Source organism: Candoia aspera, chromosome 2 (genome assembly GCF_035149785.1).
Source record: "Candoia aspera isolate rCanAsp1 chromosome 2, rCanAsp1.hap2, whole genome shotgun sequence".
NCBI classification, from domain to species: domain Eukaryota; kingdom Metazoa; phylum Chordata; class Lepidosauria; order Squamata; family Boidae; genus Candoia; species Candoia aspera.
The window spans coordinates 238,484,217-238,501,761 of NC_086154.1; the positions used below are offsets into that span (position 1 = coordinate 238,484,217).

At 36.0% G+C, this 17,545-nt stretch overlaps 1 protein-coding gene across 1 annotated transcript in view; it reads right to left on the minus strand.

Moving 5' to 3' along the window:
- Nucleotides 1-8,401: 8,401 nt before the first annotated feature.
- Nucleotides 8,402-17,545, minus strand: part of IPO11 (importin 11) — an 89,719-nt gene continuing 80,575 nt past the window's right edge. Inside the window, exons 28-30 of the mRNA XM_063295607.1 lie at nt 16,941-17,036; nt 16,510-16,594; nt 8,402-9,833 (exon numbers count right to left, since the gene is read on the minus strand). Of these exons, the coding sequence (XP_063151677.1) occupies nt 9,669-9,833; nt 16,510-16,594; nt 16,941-17,036 (346 nt within the window). The 3' untranslated portion in view covers nt 8,402-9,668. The remainder of the gene's footprint in view (nt 9,834-16,509; nt 16,595-16,940; nt 17,037-17,545) is intronic.

A 17,545-nucleotide genomic window follows, 5' to 3' on the forward strand; every position in this document is an offset into this window, starting at 1 on the left:
CAGATTTGTATAACTAAAGTTAGTGGATTGGGTATAAAATGAAAATATGATTGAAGAACAGGCCAGATTTAGAAAGGAACATTCAACACTAGACCATTGTTTGGTTCTTCACTGTTTGGCAGAAGAATATCCCCCCCCCCCCCTTATGGTTCCCTTTTTGCAACCTTTGTTGATTTTAAGTCAGCTTTTGATCTAATTCTATCCTAATAAACTTTTGTTGACTATGATACCTAATCAACAGCTGAACTTATTTCTTGTTTTGTGATTATGAACACTGCCACAGACATAATCCTTGTGATTATGAACACTGCAACAGATATCTACTCTGTTTTCCATTAACTTATAGATCTGTAGGAGGAGAGCCATGTTAGTCTACAATGGCAAAAAATCAGGAGTCCAGCAGCAGCTTTTCCAAGTAATAAATCTTATTATAAAGCATACACTTTTGTGACCCTTTGTGAAGCTCATGAAAACTTATGCCTTATGATAAAATTTGTTAGTTGGAAAAGCTGCTACCAGACTCCTGATTTAATAGATCTGTATATGTATGCCTTACAGGATAGAAGCAGACCAGAGTTATTTTACAGTTTCAGAAATCAATTAAAATCAGTCTCTCATTTCTTCTTCCAGTACATTCTGGGAGATCCTTGTTCCAATCTACCACTACCTTTCCGTGTGGCAGATATGACCCAATTTGCAGGCCTGAATCTCATTTTATTAAAACTTGAAATTTGGTTCTAGGATGTACTGAAAATCCTTCCCTTTTTCCGGTGTTGTTTTCTATTTAAAATTTGCTTAATATTGGAGGAGGGACCATTATACTGCTTTGAGCTCCTAGTGGAAAGGCAGGACATAAATTTAACAAGTGACAAATACATTTATCCAGAGGAAGGATTTTGAGAAATGCCAAAGCTTGTCATCGTTTTAAAACTTCAGTGGACCTAAAACATGACTGGATTTGTGATCTTGGATTTTTTTACTCAAAATCAGTACAACTACTACTATTATCTAATTAATGAAGATGATTAATGAAGCTCCTGGGACATAAAGTTTCCTGGATGTTCCAGAGCAGCATTCCAGTAAAAGTGGGGAGTTAAAGCTGGAAGAGAAAATTATTCGGAAGCCATTACAGGCCTTTCTGGATCCTGGTCATAGCTATTGCCTGAAAATAAAGGTGTGTAGTTCAGCAATAAGAGCAAGCAAAGACAGATCAGTTTGTACCAAGGCGTTATCTCTGCGTTTACAAAGCCTTCTTCATCTGACAACAGTCCTATGGAACCACTGCCTAAAGCACACTGGGACATTTTCTGAGCATATATAAGTGAACAGATATTCAGCTTGTATCTCTCATCAGTGAGACCTGATTTTTAGGACAAAAAAATGCTGTGAGCAAGTGAAGATGAGGGGAGGAAATGGAGGACCAGTGTTGCTGGTACTATAGAGGAACAGAATGGTTCTGTATTGGTGATTTATGGATTTGCTGATTAAAAAGGGTTGAATATGGGAAGCAGGGAACCATGTAATGTAACTTTAAAGAGGGAGGAGAGATAAAAAGGTTGTTTGTAACTGCTATAAAGAAGTTGCTTCTTTATATATCTTTTCCTTTTTTTCCTTTTTCTATCTATACTGTTTCTTGCATTTTTTTCTTCTATGCCTTTTCTTTTTCTTAACTTTTTTCATGTTTATCTTTTATCTATGTTAAAATCTTTAATAAAAAATTATATAAATATAAATATATAGGAAGGTTTCTGTGATTGTTTAAACCATCTACAAATTCATCTTCCTTGACCTAACAAGAAAAATCTTAGTTTGATGCCATTGGCCTGTTTCCAGCAACCTAAATGGCTTCAACTATACCATTTTGCTTAGTTCTTCTATATTAGTTCATAGCTCTATACAGCTTTGCATGAATTTTTTTTTGGAATATTCCTATGCTACATACATAAATGTTTTTGCCTGAGGATTTTCTTTCTATAAATGAATCTTTGTCTAATAGGGAGCAATTTTCTATACAGTCGTTTGACTTAATCCACTTCTTACTTTTCTCCAGCATTCAAATTCTATGCATTCATCTTCACAACTAACAGCATAGAGATGTGTTGGATTCCTATTGCAGCTACCCAACCAAACTGGACATGTTGAAAGTGGGTGATGAAATTGTAATCCAAAATATCTGGAGGACATTTCAGGGCTTCTTTATATTGTACAGTACAATAGCCAAGCTGCATTTTAAAGATTGGCACTTTTCATCAACTATCTCAAAAGCAATGATAATCAATTTGAATCATCTGTAGTACAACATATTATAATGAATTATCCTCCAATAAATATGTCTCTTGAAATAACATGTTAGGAATAGACAACATGATGCCCTAAAGAAACTTTGTGTCATGTTCGTCGTTGCAATGTTCAATGTACATCGTAACGTTTCGCATGCCATGGTGCTGACACGCATTCCGGTTGGGAGGGAGCTGCTGGGAGACCTTGTACCAGGCTTTCTATCTCTCTTCATTGGGATGGAATGTGTTTGGGTTATGGTTTGTGTTCAAGGTCCTTTTTACCCGTTGATTAGCAGAACTCATTAGGAGCACCTGGGATGGGGAATTTGAAACAGTTGTACGAGGGGAGAGGGATTACATTCGCACCGAGGGTTTTTAGTTTGTATTTGGCGCGCTTTTGCTCATTCTCAGCTTTCTTTGTACTTGCACACTATTCTTAAATAAACCAGATTTTATTCAGGCTCTTGCTTGTGAGTCTGAGAATACTTTAGGATAGGCAACCATTACACTTTGTAGTTCTCTAATCAGTCCCAGCCAGCATGACCAGTATCCACAGATAAGTTACCACTTTCATCATGTCCAGTTTGGTTGGGTAGCTGCAATAGGAATCCAACACATCTCTATGTTGTTAGTTGTGAAGATGAATGCATAGAATTTGAATGCTGGGAGAAAAAGAAAAATAATGAATCCTGCAAGTTTACTCAGAGGCTACTTTTCTGGGCAGGATTATACATCCATAGATTACAGGTAGAATAAAATAGAACACAAGCTACAGATCTACAGTATATCTAGTACCACTATTCCTGTGGCTATTTTCTTCAGATTCTCCAGCCCTTTTCTAACACTTTTCCAGGTTGGTGGGGGCGGGGGCTGGTTGTACCTGGTTGAAGCCACTCTGCCATCTCTCTGTGATAGAAGGCAAAGAGACAAAGGCCAATAGAATTTCCCCATCCACTTTATGAAGCCCACTTGAGTGACAAATTTTCCTACTGCTGATTCTTTTTTCAGAGTTTGATTTTCCAGACCTTTGATGGTCTCTGCCCATTATCTAGCTTGATAGGTTTAAGTCTGATTTAAGTCTTTCATATTTAAATCTTTGGGGGTGGGATTTTCCTCCATCTTTGCAACAGGCATTACAGTGGCTGATACAGAAAAGGCCTCAGAGCTTGGACAGAAAAAAGCAGTCCTCTAAGTGGAAACACACAGATATAGCATTGAAAGGGGCTTTTCACTTTATTCTCTAGTGGTCACACCCCAGCTTATGTACTGTTCCGGTTCTAGGTGCTACACTTTAAGAAGGATTCAGAAACTAAGTCCTATGATGAGAAATGGAAGGAACTGGGAATGTTAGCACTGAGAAGAAAAGATTGAATAGGGATATGAAAGCACTTCTCTAAGTATCTGAAAGAATATCACATAAAACCCTTCTTTCTCTCACTAGAGTTCAGGAGATAGAGTAATAGCTTTAAATTACAGGAAGACAAATTTCCACTGAATGTTAGAAGGAGTTTCCTAACAGTAAGAGGAATTTGACAATGCAGTTAATTATCCAGATCAGTTGTAGGTTCTTATTCTTTAGATGTACTCAAGTGGAGGCTAGACAGCCATCTGTATGGAATGCTTCCATTTGTATTACTGCATAGAGCAGAAGGTTGGATTTAAAGGCCTGAAAAGTATCTTCCAGCTACATAATTCTGTATTATTCTAACCAAAAAGGCTGGGATTTCACAGCATACTAAGCTTCAAAAATATCCAGGAAAGGTTAAATCAAGCAAGTTTTAATTAATTATTTAATTGACCAAGTTAGGCGCATGCCTCCATTGCATGATTTTTTTAAAATCCTGCCCCTCCCCCAACACACACACACACACACACATACTGTTTTACTGATTCTCATTAAAAATGACAAGTTCAGCTAGAAGTTGGAGGACCCTGCATTCTTTTTAGTGTATGCGCAAGCAAGGTTGATGTAGGCATGTCTGAGTAATAAACATAGTTCTTACTGCAGTAGGACTAGCATAGAAAAATGTACTGTGAGCTGTAACCTGGATTTTGGTGAGATGTTATATGCATACACACATGGAAAAATACCACAAGTACACAGCACGGCTGTTTGGAATGAAATTACCATCTAATATCAATCATCAAACATGTTGAAATAAGAACATTGTGCAAGAAAGACTTCAACTGTACATGAAACACAAAACTGCCACATTCTGGAAGTTCTGATGCATTTTGGATTGGCTACAAATACACAGAAACAAAACCCAGAACATTTTGTTTTTTTATGAGTTGACCAAAACAAAATCCAGGGGGACTCTGAAGTGATTTTATACAGATGTGTACAGCAATTTTGGCATGTTTCAGCCTCTTTCTCTCCTCATCTGCATGTCCTCTGTACGTGCCAACTTGTCCCATCTTCCCAGTGTCTTCCTTTCTCTCTCTTCTCTCCCTTTCTTGTTCTACAAGCAGGGATGTCCGTAGGGAAGGGGTCAAAAAAGCCAGGATGGTGGCCACCTCCATGCAGTCAAAGCCCTACCCTTTTTTACAATGGTTGTAGCCATCTTGACTTTTTGGATCCCTCTGTGGATGCCCCTCTGTATGAGACTTCCTTCCCTCCGTTTATATGCTGACAGATTCAACAAAAATGACCCATCAATTTACAACACGGAAACAGAATCAGAACAAAAGCACAAATGCCAATTAAAAAATGCAAGCACCTATAAAAGCAGTAAGTATATCATTCGTTCCCCAAGGCCCTCTAGAAGAACTGTGTCTTTCAAAGTTTCTGGAAGGCCAACAATGAGGGTGCCAGTCTAATCTCAAGAAAGAGTGAGTGAGTTCCACAACATCAGGGCTGCAACAGAAAAACATTGCCTGTGAATCACAGCCCCTTCATCTCCTCTTTGTGGGGAGCCATTAAAAGATAGTAGCAGGAGTTTTGCTGCAATAGATGAGTTGCGAGGGGGCAGGGGGACATCTCTATGTGGTGAAGGCAATCCTAGTCTCAGCGTGGTTCCTGGCTGTTAGGACAGAGAGGTCTCAAAGAAACATGAGGGGTGTACTCCCTGCATCCAGGTCTGAGAGGAGTCATCTATCTACCAGAATGATCAATGCCATTTCTGTTCTATGACTGGGTCTGAATTCAGAGTGAAATTGGTCTAGGTAAATCACTTCCTTGAAAGCGTTGTGTATCTGACAACACACTTTCTCAACGATCTTCCCAAGAAAACAATTGGAGTCAAGATTATAGTTATCCAAAACTGTTAGGTCTAGGGATGGCTTCTTGAGGAGGAGGTGCACTTCTGCCTCTTTCAAGGCTGATGGAAACAGCCTTATGACGGCCTCAGTAGTAATGGAATGGTTCCAACATGGCATATCTCAGCAGTCCACTGACTTCCCCCGTATTTGCTTCCATGCCTCTTCTACAGTCATCAGTGCTGCCACTGATATCCTGTCCTGTTCGGACTATGAGACAGCCAGGCAGATTATAAAAGGAAATTCTTTATTTACAATTAACTATTTACAACAGGTAAGAGTCTTTAGTTAGGCAATAAAGTTCAATCAAGTCCACCCAAGCAGTGGAGGAAGGTGAGGCAAGGCTGCAAGATCAAGAGTAGAGGACGTCTGTGGCAACACAGAAAGGCAGAACTCAGCTAACCCTTGATATAGAATCAATGTTTGTTGAAATAAGTGAATATGGCTTGTATAAAAGCATCCTTCTGCCCACTGTTATATGGAACTAAAAGCTGGGTATATCAGGAGAACATAAAGGGTAAATTGAAGCACCAGGAATGAGTCACTTCAGGAATGTGCGATAAAACAAAAATAGGTATAGATTTGGTTGAGTTCCTTTTCTTTTTTCCTCCCAAATAGGCTTGCTGCTATTCAAACTGTTATTCTTATTTTTTCATTTTAATGTATTTATTAATTAGGAATCACTTTTTGGCCAAAAAAGAGTCTTTGTGGTAACTTTCCAATGTATTTATTTGATCCCTTATCCTTTCTACTCAATTTGAGCATTTAAGGTAGCTAGGAAGCAATGAAGTGCAAGTACAAAATATAAATATTCATACCCATACAAATTAAGACTGAATGCATTAATGGCAGGGTAGGTGTGGAGCTTAGCAAAAATAATAAACTTCCATTAAACAAGGAGAGAGCAACTAAAAGTATAGCTCCCAGGCTCTCCTAGGGAATTTAGCATGACTTATTTGGTCTAAAGAGTTGATTTGTGTATGTCTGTGTGTGCTTTCAGTATTTATTTTTTATCCCTTTATTATTTTTATAAATAACTCAAGGCGGCAAACATACCAAATACTCCTTCCTCCTATGTTCCCCACAACAACCCTGTGAGGTGAGTTGGGCTGAGAGTGTGACTGGCCCAACGTCACCCAGCCGGCTTTCATGCCTAAGGCTGGACTAGAACTCATGGCCTCCTGGCTTCTAGCCGGCTGCCTTAACCACTAGACCAAACTGGCTCTCAATATGCTTTCAGTATTTAATGGGCAGTATAGAGGTGTTGAGGAGTAAGTGTTTCAGGAAATTACTTCACTAGCTAGCCTTCAGGTCAATGGCAGTCTCTTTCTCTCCATCATACCCATCTTGTAAGAGCACCTATGTTGTATCTACAAAATTCTGAATGTACCCAAAAGATTGAGGATTCTCTAGATGAAGGAATATACCTGTTCTTATCCTACATTCAATAGTAGCTTCTCACTGAGGCAAATTTCAGGATCAGAGATGTTCAGGTACATCAGTAGCAACCTTCAAACAGTTTTCTTGTTAACAGACCACAGGCACGCCTTTTCTTCCCATATAAAATGTTTTCTCTAGCTCAGATGTATATTAATACACCCCAGGGCATACAGTGAATTAATGACAAATTATGTTTCAAAATGATCTCTTTAGATATAAAATTATTCCATTAGAAGCTGTGACTATGCTAAATAAACTAATCTGAGTACTTAATCCAGTACAGACATTTCAGATAACACTGATATGTCATCACTACATTGGCTGTCTCATTTTCTCCCTTTAACATTCAGAAAGGTTTAGAATCAGTTGTCTGAAGTGGTCATGTATGCAGTCACATATCAGAGTTGTGTTTGTGCAATATCAAGTAGAGTTATTTTAGGCTTTTTTAGTTGAAAGTGTATTTGCATTTTCAGTGTGCATGCTTGAAAGATGTGGCTCTTCAGCTTCTGAAAATCATGCAGCGAGCATCCCTAGTTAAAAGTACCTGGAGCAAAAAAGGAGATTGGCTGTGTAACTACACAGACCACCACTTAAAAAAAAAACTACTATTCTTCATGGTCTCACTATTCATTATGGCTAACTAGCATATTGACTTAAAAGATGGTATCTGATACGGTTCACACTTCAAGATAATAACGATGAGGGAAAGTGACTGCATGGTAGAAATACTCTCTCTAGAAGAAACAGCTCCCTGCTTGAATGTTGGATAATACAATCCAGTCAATTTTTAGTACAGCATCAAAGCTGGGATGAGAGTGGATGGCATTGCTTTGAACATTAGCAATATATGCAGCATCTGCAAATAAAAAAAAGGAGGCCATCCACTTAACACAGCCCAATGAATATTTAGAAAATGAGCTGCATTGATATGCTTTGGAAGAAAGCAAGCAAGCTAATGCCATGATCAACTTAGAACTCAAACTTAAAAAAAAAAAGATATCCAGCCCATGTATTGAGCAATAGTTAGGTCTGTACAGAGACCTAAGTATTGTACAGAGGATACAGAGATTACTGGTATCCTTTGAAGCCACAAGAACCAAGCATAATATTGAAGTCTAATGCAAACTATTACCAATATTACAGATTTTATCTATTTTGAATATGTTACATCATTATGTGTAACAAAGTAATCCTGGAATTATTTCACACCGTGCAGTATTTTGTAACCTACTTGCTGTCAGTGCAGACACACCCAGGGTGATGGGATTTGTAACACAGAATATTATATGGCAAGCTTACTATTTAAACATTATTTGCACTGTCATTCCTTACATCTGCAACAAGTATATTAGATGAAGCACTGATTCTCAATTACCGATACGCCTTTTATGTGTTTAGAGAAGTACACAGAATGAATAAGAGAGTTGTTTTTGGAAAATTTAATTGAAATGTTTAGTTTTATAATTTGAAAGCATTAGAATTTATTTTCTAGTATATTTAATAATCTACAGTTTACAAGATCTTCACTTCCTATAATTACCTATAGTTGCCATATGATTGTTGTATTATACTAAAATTTAATTAGTATATTGTCAAATGTATTTTGAAAAAAGATTTCTTACAACAAAAGACAGGTGTAAGAAGCCTTGCCTAAAAAGGAAAAAAAGAAGTGCCTCTCCTTAAAATAGGAGACATGAGAAAAAATGGGAAATGGGGTAGGGGACATATGGAAAGAGAAATTGCTTTTTTTAAATTATTATTATTTTTTACAATATTTCAACTCAAAATCTTTTTCAACCCTCCTTCCCTGGCCTGTAATCTTCTTGTTCTCTTCTGAAGATTTTAATATTCCATTCTTAGCATTATTCTAGAATTATTCAGAAAGACATAAAAGTAGTGCTGGGTTGACTATCCTTAACCCTTTGAAGAGAACATATTGATACAACAGAAATTCTATTCAGATCACACTGTACATTCATTTACCACCATCCTGCAAAGAGATCAAGGATCAGTTTGGCTATCAAAGGAGAAAAACATTGATCAAAACAATTCTTAGATCTAAAACCAAACCAAACCAAACCAAATTGATTTCTTGTAAATGATTCAACAAAGTAATTTTAAAACAGCAGAATGACTTCATTACTTCTTTTCATGCAAAAGACTAGTATTCAACTCCCCATAGAGGAAATCATAATAATACTTTCCACTATTTATACAGCTGAATTGCTTGGTGGAGGATATGTATGTTTGACTGCTTGACATCCTTTCCTACTGCAAAGTTTCATTTTTAAATTGTACATTTTATTGCAGTTTTAATAGTCAGCAATAATATAAGGCAACCTAAGCGTTATAATATCCTTGCAGAAAAATATGTGTAGCTATTTTTATTGAGAAGAATTCATGATTCTGAGATCAAAGTCATCATCATTCCACTAACAGTAAATTAAAAACCTATTTTTAGAGAATCTCTTTTTGCAAGTCTTTCAATTATAGACTACAGTATTATAGGAAAAAGACTGTAAAACTATCAGAAGTAGTATATATTATCTCTAGTGTGTTTCAATTGAAAAAAGCAGTGCCACCTCTTAATTTCCAACAGAAACTCTCTATTTAAGCTGATTTTGTAATGAGATGGAAAACTGCTCAGTTTGCTTCTATAATGTTGAAGATGTAGGATTTGTCTCCATTTATTCAGAATCCTTGTAAGAAGTCTTGTAGTTGTGCAACTATTTCTGTATCTACAGTTTCCATAAGAGCTTGAAAGCTTTGTTCTCCCAGCAATTCCTGCTGTGCTTTTAGCTTCTCATATACAAATTGCTGCAGTGACACAGAGTGTACTGGATCCTTCAGTGCAAGCTGCAGAATAAAGATAAGAAAAATATATAATTTAACAAAATAGCAGGCAAACCAGTAATAATCGGTTTTACAGTCTTAACTGCAGTGAAAAAGGCTTTTGTCTTCTGCAGTGCTTACACTGAAAACATACTCTACCAGTTGGATCCTTGAAAAGGAAAATTCTGCTACTTCACCAACTGAAATTAATACATTTAGCTTCAGTGCCTATTGTGTATCAAAATTATGTACTGCTGAACTTCCTTCATTTCTGTATTTTTGTCATTACTTATTCGAGGCAATGTTAACAGTCTAACAGACCAATAAATGAGATTTTTTTTTACTCACACAGAAAAGATAAATTTTTATAAAATTATCTTAAGTTTCATAATATTATATATTTTACAGGAAATTCCTTCTTAGTAATGCTATAAAAAGCGTTAAGTTATGGTGGTCTTGTGTCCTATTTCAGAGGCAGTAATCATCAAAGAGTTATCCATTCTTAATCTGCTTTAAAAACAACAACAACAACAAAACCTGTGAGAGGAAAACAGCATTTTTATTTGGTCCATAGCCAGCACAGCAAACAGAGAATTCATGTATGCAGTTTATCATCCTTCCTGTGGTGATATGATGAATTTCAACTTAAATTACTTTAAATATTTCTAAATTTGGATCTTTGTAAATGCAATCTGTCAGTAAAACAGTGCCTCTCTCTCTTCTCTGGTGATATAATTGCTCTTTTTTGGCAACACATAAGTAGACAACTTATTTGCAAACAACATCAAGACCTCAGCTATGAATCCAATTTGCCATGAAAAATGAGTGAAAATGAAAAAGCTCCTTCTACCACTGCTCCATAATTATCAGAAAATCCCCATTAAGCAAAAGCAAAGAACAAGTACCGCCCCCCCCGCCATAATTCTACTGCAAGAAAGTTTTCTCAGAAATGTATGGTGAAATTTACAGTATGAACAAAGAACTGTGAAATTCTAACTAAAAATGGGGAGATACCCTGACAATCATCTTTTAAGCACTAATGTTGAGTTTTAAAGTTGCATCTTTAGCAAAGCTGTATATTTCACACAAAAAAATTATATAGTTCAGGATGACATGAAAAAAACTAAAGCAGCAATTTACACATTCAAACAGAATCTCTATAAAGTGGTTAAGTATATGTATATTGCTATACATCCAATTCCTGAGCCCAAAACAGTGAAAGAAAAGTCTTCTCTTCATCCCCTGCCCCTGCTTCCATTCCTTACATTTAGTATTGACAGAGAAACACAAAATAATTCCAACAGAAGAGAAAATAATTTGCAGTCTCAAGCAGTTAAGGTACCAGGCTAGAAACCAGGAGACCATGAGTTCTAGCCCTCCCTTAGGCACAAAGTCAGCTGGGTGACCTTGGGCAAGTCATTCTCTCTTGGCCTAGGAAAAACGCAATAGCAAGCCACTTCTGAAAAACCTTGCCAAGAATACTGCAGGAAGTTTGTCCAGGCAGTTGCCAGGAATCAACACTGACTTGAAGCCCCCACATCCCAATAAAAAAATCTTAAGTTAAAGTTCAGGGCGAAAGTTTATATACACCAATCTGGAGGAAGATTTTTTAAAAAAAACATTAACAATGATTGAGAATTACTTAAAATTAGTGCATATGTCTCAAGATTTGCAGTTGGATTGAAAATCAAAGTGTATTAATCCAGCAAGCAATATTCTACATGCTTGCGTCTTGACTGGTGGGCAGAGGAAAGTTCTTATGGGAGAAGAAACTGAATTATACTCATCTTGCTGTCAATGGATATTGGTAGTGTCTTCTATTCATAGCTAGTATGGTGAATAGAAGCCTATGACAATATGATTCTGCAAGAGCATTGAAAAACTTCCTTACAACTTGCTAAATTCTGCACTTTTCTCCCTGCAAATTACTGTAACAATTCAGGGCTGTGTGCTTGCCATAGTATTATTATGTGAACAAAGGCATATAAATGGATAACATATTATGTACAGTTTAACTGTCAACTTATTAATAGCACTCAATCTCCTTAGGCAACAATAAGAAACCACTTTTTAAATAAGTTTATTCACTGCCAGCAGTTTTCTAATTATCAGCTTCTCCAAAATATTCCTAGATAGCCATCATCATCACTTTTTTAGAGAATATCTTAAAAGCAACTGGAATAGAAGCAAATGATATAGAATTTTTTTTTTAAAAATGAAGTATATAAAATGTCCCAAATTAAAGATCGGAATTAGCTAAAAGCACTCACTTTTTAGTGATGCTAAGAAAGAAGTACATTGGACGCCTGTTTCACAGCTCATTTGTAAACTCAGAAGAAAGCAACACCACTGTCTCTGCAAGAACTATCTTGGCCCTCTCTCAACTGGCGCCCACCAACTGTCATTTCATCAATCTACTGAGCTGTTTCCAACCCAGCTGTTACTATACAAACTCTGAGTATCTGTGCTGAGCTTGCTTTTATCTTCCTTTTACCACTACACGTTTTGCTGTCTTGTGTTTTTTAGATCGTAAGCCTGATGGCAAGTCTTGTATTATCACAGGTTTTTATAAGGCCCTATTAAGAATGCTTTAAATAGCATTTTGAATCATTATTTTAAAAAGCTCCTTTATGGGCTTCACGTGGAGACGTTTTCTGTCATGGAGACAGAAGTTAGAAAGCAGCAGGGCACCCCAGAATGAAGGTAAAATGGTGCTCCACAGATGTTTCAGATTTTATTTCCCAAACATCTTGACACTGACTGGGACTTGTAAGTCTGGGACTTTTGGGAGGCATAGTCCAAAACATCTGGAAAGTGCCAGATTGCTTACCCTTGAATCAACAGATTCGAACTGATAGAGAATTATTTCCTTTTTCCGGTTTATTATTCACACACTTTTCTGCTAAAGTAACAGTTTATGGCTGAACAGAAGGGTTGATAGCAATTTTAAGGCCCAGGAATTTGGAATGCTCAGGCATATATTTGTAGAAATGTACAAAATATTTTAAGACTAAAATATTCTGACCCCAAACTGTTCCATTTTGACCTCACTGAAAGGGCTTTTCATCCTTGAAAAGTTTTGCACACTTCTCTATATCCTGTTGGGGAGAGATGGGCGGTGAATAAATTTATAAATAAATAAATATTAGTACCAAAAAGTACTAAGTAGCCTATCCTTCCAAGATGAAATGATAGCATGAAGTTGTTTCTCATTTGATTTGTTTGTTGAAACAAGATGAACCAGAAGCTCAGCATATTATTGGACAAATCATGTAAAATACTTCAGACGAGCACTATCTCAAGAGGAACTCCTAGGCACTGATAAGAAGACACGTTGCTTCTATCTATACTAACAATTGTTAATCTTTCTGTGTAGAAAGCTGATGCATATATGAATGTAGTTTTCCATGGAGTTTACAATAAAACTTCAATGTTTAAAGATGTAGTAGTTTTATTTGGTATATCTAAGCACAGAACAAGACCTGTTCCTTTCAAATATGTTTTACCTATTTATTGCATTTGCATACCACCAGATCTACCAAGGACTCTCAGTGTTACAAGACCAAAGCAATTAAAATATCCACAGTAATACATCAAACAACTGGAAAAATCAACTATAGGTATTTAATAACGCAAATGCAACTTTGCAGTATTTCGGTGACATCTGTGGAACGACAAAGTCAAGGTTAATGTGGATTTTAAAAATCATTATGTTAGACGTGTCATATCGAGAATATGGAATAGATACAAATCTAGGTTATGCCCAAGAACACCTTTGTGGCTCTCAGCACAAGAAGCATTTTATTTACAAGAAATAAAAGGCAAATTTATCATGAAATACTAGAATTTTGTCAAGGGGGAGACAAAAGAAAATCAAGAGAAGAACTGGTGGTAGAGGGACATAGTTTCCAATGGTTTTCTTATTTACAGTTATTAGAAAGATTTAAAGTTAGACAAGAGTTAATGGTTTTGAACATTGCAAGACTGAGTTTGAAATGGAATTATGTACAAATGATGAACATGTAATTGCTAAAATGTATAAACTTCTATTAAAATTTGAAACAAAAAGAAGAACAAGTGAAAAATGTATGATAAAGTGGGCTAAAATTTTTGGTTAGAAGATACAGATGGAACAATGGGAAAAGGTCTTTCTTTTGGGACTGATGGACAAACAATTTGGAAAAAATGTAATGGAACTTCGTTTTTGTATATGAAAACTGCAGTGAGATTATTGTACACACAAAGATGGAAAGATTCGGCAATATCTACAATGGAGGAATGGTTGGTGAAGATGATGGAACTTGCTGAGATGACCAAATTGACTTCTTTGATTAGAGAAAAGACAATATCTATGTTTAGTGCTGACTGGAAACACCCTTGGACTTTTTGCAGAAAGCAGAAAAAAATGAATTTATGATTCATGGTTTTGATGATTAGACAGAATAGATTATAGAAAGAAGAGAGAAATTTTGTAACTTTAGAGAAAGGTAAATTTATAATTATAACTGCTGTAAAGAAGATTGGAAGCCACTTCTTTATATCTTTTTTTCTTTTCTATTTATCTTTTATCTTTTCCTTTCTTGCACTTTTAGCTTTCTCTTTGATTTCTTTTTCTTTTTTCTCCCTTACTTTATATTAGTTTGTATTAGCTTTTATCTTCCTTTTTAAGAATTTTAATAAAAGTATTTAAAAAATGTTCTGCTTGAATGTATAGCATATTTTTACTTATTTTTACTTCAATAAAAAGCTTAATTAATTTGATGCCTAGTTTGGTCCAATGTTATTATTATGGTCTTAACTGCAAAAATACTCATATTAGTAATAAATCTTATCGGATATTACATAAAAGAAAATCATAAAAATTTCAAAAATTGCTTTTTCTCTATTCTCCACTTCTACCTCAAAGAAACCAAAATGATAATTTCTCCTTTTTTTTGTGAAGGGCAAGAGGGAAGAAAAGTAAATATTTGCTATGTTAGTTGCATGTTGTAGCTTGGCAATATATGATTTTCTAAACTTACTTCTCACGACAACGTATGTTACTGCTGTTTTCAACATTCTTATGTGAACTGTGAAGAGAAGTGTGACTTCTGGTGACTGTATCGATATAATGATGCAACTTTCTTGGCAACAGTGTGGAAATGATTTGCCATTGATTTCTTAACAATATGTTTTTCTGCTTCCCAGTTTAGCTTATAGCCAGGTTTTCCCACCCAAAAACTAAGCCCAACTCTGCTTAGCTTCTGAACCAGATGTCAGCCAGATGCTGCCACCTGCTGAAACTTTGAATACATACTTGTTAAATATTATAAATATGTAAATAAACCTATATAACTCTACACAGCTGATTTAAATAAAAATGAAACACAGTTTTATATTCTAGCAACTTTACTACTAACTAAGCAATAAAGCTATCAAGAAGAAAAAGTAGTACAAGCTCCTATAGAATGTAAAGGAACTGAATTGATACTTTTAATTGCTTCTATTAAATAATTAATTATAATCTTATGTGGAGACATTGCCAACATTTTAGAATTTACTTTTCAGGGCAATACCTACATGAAAGCACTTGCTGAAATAGGCAGTGGGTGTTCACCTCTCCCATGGCACCCTCACACTTCTTGCCTGGGACTCTCGCCTCTTCCCACTTAATGACCTGCACACTCCTGGGATTACAACAGTAACCAGGACTGCTGGGATTGTAGTCACTGAGCAATGCAGTCACATGAAGTTACGCTTTACAACCGCATCACCTAGCAACGGCAATCCTGGTCCCAACTGCCATTGTAACCCAAGGACTACCTGTAACCATTAATATAAATATGGTCATTTATAACTGACTCTGGACCTGTTGCGATGGGAGTGTTTAAAGAGGGCTGGATAGCAGTCTGTCAGGGATGCTATAATAGTAGATTCCTGCGCTAGGCAGGAAGTTGAACAAGATGATTTATAAGGCCTCTTCTAACCCTTACATACTATGATTCTAAATCATTTCACAGGTTTCTAAGTTATAAATTAAGTTACTTGTGACTGAGCATGTTAAAATGGAACTGTAGTCTGATCTCCTAACTGTTTCCCCATGCCCAGATAGGGTTTTGGATTATAGCTGTGATGTGACGTAGGAGTCTGTTGCTCTCTAGAGTCAAGCCTGATCTCTAGGGAATCCTCAAGGTATACTTCTAGTTGGGGATGGATAGAATTTTCCTATTTTTATTTTCTTATAACTCTTCTATCACAATGTAACTACAGATTGAGAGCCAGTTTGGTGTAGTAGTTAAGGAGACAGACTAGAAACCAGAAGACTCTGAGTTCTAGTCCCACCTTAGCCTCAAGGGCAGCTGGGTGATCTTGGGTCAGTCACCTATCTCAGCTCTAAGAAGGCAATGGCAAGCCACTTCTGAAAAACGCTGCCAAGAAAACTGCAAAGGACATTTGCCAGGAGTCAAAACTGACTTGAAAACACATTTGTATTTTGAATCACAGATTATGTTTCTCTAGCTGATTATTCTTCTTGCTGGCTTTTAATGAGCAATCATTATTTTGTCTATTCTAATACTTCCCCCCATCTCAAACATTCAATGTCTGAGTTCAATATTTCATCAATAATCCATCTGAGAATAATTATACAGTTGGACTGAGGAAAAAGTTACTTCACAGACTGCTAAAGTGTATATTAAGATAATTAAGAATTTGATTGTACCATCTTTTTCCTTTTGTCCTGTTCTGTGGGTGGCTCTTCTTCTTCTATCACTTTGGGTTCTTCAGAAATAGACATCAACATGCAACTAAAAAAAAAAATGCAAATATATTAGGCTTCCAATCATTCTAAGAAGGATTTTAAGGAATTTTACAAATGTGTACTTTTCAAAGCTAAAGACTTACACAGAAATATGCATAAAGTTTTTGTCAGTGCAAGAGGAACAATGAAAAAAACTTGAAAATGCATTTAAAATATTATCTATCTTTACGAGTCAATCTAAGAGTAATAAACAATAACTTTTGTACTGTTTCCATATAAGAAAATTATCAAAATGCATTTACTCCCTCTAGTGACAAACTAGAACTAAAATGAGTTACTTATTCTGGCAGTTTAACTGCAGTATGCACATACAAATTTAATGTTCTACTTACTCTTTGAATGTTCTTGTTTCTATATCTTCAGTCATAACATCATGCAACCCTTCAACTGAAATATTTATGATACCACAAAATTTATCTTGGATAATACTAGAAAAGATATGGAAATTATTTAAATTGTTTAGTGAAACAGGAAACAAGTTTAGCATTACTTTTACTATATGCCTTAAGTTTTATTTTCTTTGTTTAATGCTTAGCTGATCACACTGATAAATAGCTTGTTCCAAAACTAAGAACATCCTGGCTTCAGAATATTGTGTAACAACCAAAGTTATATAGTTTCTACACAGAAGACAACTGCAAATCAGGCCCTGCAAAATGAGAGAGCACATGCTACTTAAATAGAGCATAATCTAACAATAAAAAAAATCAGGCTGCAATTATTTACTTGTTAAACAAGTATGGTACAATCTACCTTGAAAATTCCAGTCACACTGGCCTACATATGTTTAATAACACGATTTTTGTTTAACCAGTGTGATGGCTTCGCGCTCAACTCTTCCCCCATAAAGCTGCTATGAAGGGTTTCTCAAGCCTCAGGTATATATTTAGGAATACAGTCAGTTGGGAGGTAAAAGGAATTAATTCTATCATCTGTT